The 6,000-nt window shown below is 34.8% G+C and overlaps 1 protein-coding gene across 8 annotated transcripts in view; it reads right to left on the bottom strand.

Annotated features, from left to right (window-relative positions):
• Positions 1-270: 270 nt before the first annotated feature.
• DMD (dystrophin) overlaps positions 271-6,000 on the bottom strand; it is a 931,439-nt gene continuing 925,709 nt past the window's right edge. For all 8 annotated transcript variants that reach the window (XM_081327957.1, XM_081327955.1, XM_081327959.1 and 5 more), the window contains one exon: positions 271-2,847. In XM_081327957.1, coding sequence (XP_081184083.1) covers positions 2,836-2,847 — 12 coding nt within the window. In that variant the 3' untranslated portion in view covers positions 271-2,835. The remainder of the gene's footprint in view (positions 2,848-6,000) is intronic.

Here is a 6,000-nt window from a genome sequence, read left to right as displayed (position 1 = left end):
TGTGTACACTAAATGATTATTTTCTCTTATAAAAGAGAAAAGAAACTTTTGTTTATCATTCTATGACTTTGGAATAGTTTCCCTCTCAAATGCCACTTAAGAGCAGTATAAGTTAAAATAAATATAAGTAAAAGTATGCATTGCAGATGATGTAATCCTGTAGCTTCTCGCCCTCCTTTTCCATTCCTACTGACATTCCTGTAGAAGAAGAATCCAGTGCTGCCGTACCAGTAAAAATGCCACACTTTATAACATAATTGCGTGCTTTATTGATATACACAGTAAAGCAGTATACAATACAGTAAGTAAGGCATATATTTGGTGAAATTCATTATGTTGTGAAAAATGCAGTAAAACTGAAGTGTATAAAAATAATTAGTAAATGTTACAGTGTTGATGTTAGAACACAATAAATGATGCCCAAGTGATAAATCAGTACTGCATGAAAATGGTATAACATGCCAGACAATATTCGGTTATGCTGATGTTTTATAGTTTAGTAGTGTATGGATATAAGGAACATGAAATAGTTCCAAAGAAACTCTTTAAAAGCAGCAATAAAGCTCTTAAACTCTTTTAAATATTTTCAACAGACTCACTTCAAAACTAATGTCTAAAAATGAAATGATAACCCTGATGAAAATAGTTGTGCACTCTATTAGTCTTAAATCTTTTAAAAGAGAACTTTAAATACAAAGGCATAAAAGAAATAATCCCATCCTATAACTGGATCTGTAAAGTCTTACACAAAGGCTATGAAATATATTTATAGGATATTCATTCGTAAATGAAGCCTATGATTCAGTCTAGCATTGCATCAGTGCGGTCCTTGCAAATAGTAGGATTTGTGTAGGTAGGACATAATACAGCCCTTTTAATGCTCATCTTAGTGTGCATCCCCAGAAGTGAAGAAAACACTTCTGCATGATAGGGGAAGCTTGATGTCTCAGGGAGATGCACGTGAGACTCGCTAAAGAAAGAGCAGGAAATAGGGCTTTTTAAAACTCTAGACTAATTCATTTGTGAGAAGTCACTGTGCTCATGCTAGACTGAATTGTGCCCAAAGTCTTTAAAAAAGAATGAAAATGTATGGACTTTGTGAGTTACTAAATTTTAATTGTTCTGTAATGTATTGGTATTAAAAGAACACCAGTTTACACAATGGATAAGTGGTTGACGATGCATACCTTCTCTACATAATTGTCAGGAACACCACAAAACGAAAGTGAGGTAGAAATAACATGACTACCCATGTTGAATGTTAACTAGCATTAAAAAATAAAATACACTTTTCTCCTGTGTTTTAATTACCACCATACAAGAGGTAACAGATTTAACTTTTGCAAAGTATTAAAGTTTATTAGATGATAAAAAATCTGTCTTTAGACAATGGAATTAAAGGCTGGTGGGGAAAAAGGAAATGGTGAAGCTTTTGTTAACAGCACCTCAACATTTTATAGTAGTAAACCTGAGGGACTGTTTTCTAACATCTGTTTTCTATCATCCCTCTCCTGAGTCATTGTAAATTGTGCGACATTACTTGTAGAGTAAGATTGCTGGATTTCATTTTGGACAACCAGCTTCTCATGAAGCAGTGTGGCTACTCGAAGCAACTGATAGAGCTGATGTTTTTACTATTGTGCCACACTATTCAGTTTTATTACTGTTGGTATGGAACTGGTGTAGAATTTATTACAAGGCAAAAACTAGTGTTTTGTTTGTGTGTTTTAAAGAATTTAGGCAATTTTCAATACTTCTATAAAAATGAAATATTAAATAATAGCATGAATAATCTAACAGGATTAAAGCAGATCACAGACTGATATCTGTAGTCAAGTCTTCATCCTAATACACACACAGATGCAGAATATTTGATAAAAAGTGGCATCACAGGGCATGAAAGCAAATCATATTTTTACTTTGAAACATTAAGGTGCTGGCCAGTGCCAGAGGCAGGATAAGGACACCTAGGTCCACTGGTATAATTCAATAAGGCAATTTCTATTTTGTATTTACTTTTAACATTCAGATCCAAAGTACAGAGGAAATAACAAGAGCTTAGAATATGGGTCCAATTTGTCTTATTTTTGCAAACTCTGATATTTGTCATGTAATGTGCTCCTTCACATTATTGCCAACTAGCTGGATAATTCCAGTAAGACTTGCTCAGGACATGGAAAGCTATCTCAACTGGAAGTTTTGGAAAATAATAATTTTAAAGCAAGAGCTAGTCAGACACAAGAAAAAATGTAGGCTGACTGGTGTTGCAGAAATTCTGTTTGATTTTAAGGAAAAGAACACAGAACATGAATATCTGTTGGGTATAACTACTAAGTTGAAGTGATGCTAAACAAATGCACTGCCTCATTTTTTTCTGTGTTTTTATAGGGATTTATATAAACATTTTTATAAAGCACACTTTGTTTACAATCTTTCTTTATAACAGCTATAAATTTTTTAAACAACCCAAAATGCGTTCCATATAAAGAAATGGCAAGTTATTTAGCTGTCAAGATTTTACATGTAGTTTTCTTTATAATGTTTTGTACAATTGCATAGATGTGTAAAACCTGCCATTGTTAACAAAACAATAACAGACTTAAGAAACTACTGAAATCTACAGTATAGTACCACTATCCTTCACAAAAATATAGATTTGTTTTCATGTAAACTCTTACAGTCTAATCCTTGTCATATGAATATTATAAAAACCATGCAGGTTATGCCTGAAGTTGTAAAACAGATCTTGTTATTCTGCTAATTTGTTGTCAGTCATCACTGTCACTAAGGTTTCCATTGCTCGGCCCAAGTCATCTGCCATGTGGAAAAGGCTAACTACATTGTTGCCTGTAAAAAAAGAGAGAGAGGCATAAATTGATATGTCTTGTGAATATCTGTAAAGACCGTAATTAATATAATTAATACAATACGCTCTACAGAAAAGAGTAAGGGATCCTCAATAAATTATGAAAAATGAGATAAAATGCAAAGAGTGGATCAAATAATTTGGAATTATTTGACACAACACAATCAGTAGTATACTTGAGCAAAATTGAAAAGCACTTTTCAGTAGCACACTGCAAAACAATTTCAAAGCTACATGCATGAACATTCCAAGTTAAATGTGCATGAGAATGTACAGGCTTTATTGTAAAAGTATTTGTAGATTAATCAATATCCGTAACACCTAACTGGATCAATTGTAATTAATAGCATCGCTAGAGGAAGATTTAAATGCTGATAAACATGAGTAGAGTCTCAGAGAAGATCTTTATTGGAACCAAACTGAAGATTTAAACCATATATATATTTATGCTAACCTTTAAGTTATTTTTGCTAACTGAAGGAAGACAATTGCAAAATTTCATTCAATGGGTGAGTCATATCACAGAGAGCTAGTTTCCTATTTGAATTACAAAATATATACCAAGATACAATAAACTATTACATTAATGCTGGTAGAAGAAATGGGGATATAAAGCAAATTAGGAAAAAATCCAGAATGCAATGAGTGATCACCTGCAAGAAAATGGCCAAGCTCCCACATTACCTTCAAGCATAAAATTGTGCTTGGATATGTATTTTGTTAAATCACATGCATATTCAATGTGCATTTCTGAAGCCCCTATATTCCTGATTTTCAGACCAGTCTACCTCTGAATGGGAATTAATCCAAGGTACACAGGAATCACTAAGTTACAATGGCTATAGAGAATCTACACACCCCTATTAAAATGCCAGATTTTTGAGATGTAAAGAAAATCAGACCAAGATAAATCACTTCAGATTTTTCCCACAATTGATATAACATATAAGATGTATAATTCAACTGAAAAAAACTGAGATCTTTTAGGGGGAAAATAACAATAAAAAACTTACAATAAAGTGGTTGCATAAATGTTCACACCCTCCTATAAGTAGTGATGTGGCTATTTTCCAGAACTGACCAATCACATCCAAATTGATGTTAAATAGTAGTCATTACACATCTGCCATTAATTAAAGTGATACTGGTCAAGCCTATATAAAGATCAGGTGTTCTAGTAGGATTTTTCTGACATTTATTCAGTTGTTTCTTACAAGCTATGGTCTGTAAAGAGCTTATAAAGCAGCAAAGGGATCTCATTGTTGGACAATATCAGTAAGGAGAAGGGTATAAATTTTTTTCCAATCATTGGATATACCATGGAACACAGTGAAGACAGTCATCAACAATGGAGAAAACATGGCACAACAGTGACATTACCAATAATTGGATGTCCCTCCAAAATTGATGAAAAAAATAATAATAAAAAACTGGTCTGAGAGATTGCCAAAAACAGCAACATTAAAGGAGATGCAGGTAGTTCTGGCAAGTATTGATTGTTATTACATGTGACAACAATCTCCTGTGTTCTTCATATGTTTGGACTGTGGGGTAGGATGGCAAGATGGATGTTTTTCTTACAAAGAAAAACATTAATCCTGGTTACATTTTGAAAAACCTACATCAAGTCTGAAAAAAGCATCTGGGAAATTATGATATGGTCTGATGAGACCAAGGCCGAACATTTGGAACATAATTCCACAATGTTTGGCGCAAAAACACTGTACATCACGATAGTACACTGAACTCACAGGGAAGAATGGTGGTGGCAGTATTATGCTTTAGGGCTGCTTTTCTTTAGCTGGAACTGGGGCTTTTTAAAAGTGGAGGCAATTATGAACAGAAAAAAATAACAGAATAACTGAGTTGGTCCCCCTCTGCCATTTCAGAGTCATGGGGGGAGTGATGGTGAAAGGCTTCTCTGCTGTGCAACAGCCGCTTCCTCTGCTGGAGGGGCTTTCTTCAGTCCCAGCCACCCCGTTTCACCCTGCAGATCACCTGCCCAGCGGCAGTTGCCTCCACCAGCTCTCCTGTGGCTTATGTCATGACTGGGCAGTGTAAGCCTCCCCTGCCGCCTCCCTCGACCTGCCAGATTGTTGTCTGGCTGGTGGAGGAAGGTGGCACGAGAGACTTACACTGCCCAGTTCTTTGGCTGCCCCACTTGTCCGCTCCGCTCTCCACACATAAAATCCTTAAGTCATTCTTAATAATGTTTATGAAATAAATAAGTAGAATAAGGATATTTATTTACAATCATCTCCAGGTTTTTGCTGTACAATTACATAATTCAATAACTTTATATTACATTTATTACATTATTATTATTTATTAGAGGACAGGAAGGCCTGGAGGAACATTGTCCATAGGGTCGCGATGGGTCGGACACGACTTCACAACTAACAACAACAACAATTATTTATTAATGTAATTGTGACTATTTCACTTTCACCTTTTCCAATACTATGTTCTAAAAAACAGGAAGAAATCTTTTGATCACTACACTTGAATGAAAATGATTGGCAGGTGTGTTTAAAATGTTTGAAGAAGTATCTTAACGATTTGTGTATACATTTCATGCATTATTTGGAGGCTTGCATTAAACTTATGTGTGACTTTCTGCACAATGAGAAGAAACTGCACCTCGTATTTTTAATTAGAGCAGGCTCCAAAGGATTTGAAAAGGGAGCAATTAAGAAACTTAATTAAATTTTCAACCTTTATCGCTTACTAACAGATAAAATTGTGCAATCTGAAAAGAAAATAGAAGCAGCTCAATTGGAACAGCAGTTTAAGAGTTTTTGCACTACTTATGGATGACCAGTAGGGTTGTACATACTTCAGCAATGTTACAAGTCCTTCAGACTTTGCACAGCCTAGCAGCACCTAAGTGTTCATTTAAAAAGCACCCTCCCACACACACCTCTCTACAGGATTTAAGCTTAGTTTGAAAAAAGATACAGTTTTAAATGTCTATGGAGATTCACAATCATCCAGCTCATGGTTTTCCCAAAGATGCTTTTCCACAAGTCAACTGGACTTTGTTTTTCTGTGAAGACTTCAAGGATGTCTTCAAAGAAAATTCATGCTGCCAGGTTATCTTGAATGAAAGATGGGATATAAATTAAATGAATGTT

The sequence above is a fragment of the Vipera berus genome (genome assembly GCF_964194415.1).
Source record: "Vipera berus genome assembly, chromosome: 4".
NCBI classification, from domain to species: Eukaryota; Metazoa; Chordata; class Lepidosauria; order Squamata; family Viperidae; genus Vipera; species Vipera berus.
The sequence above is the reverse complement of the archived record's forward strand: the minus strand, read 5'-3'. Positions and strand labels throughout refer to the sequence as shown.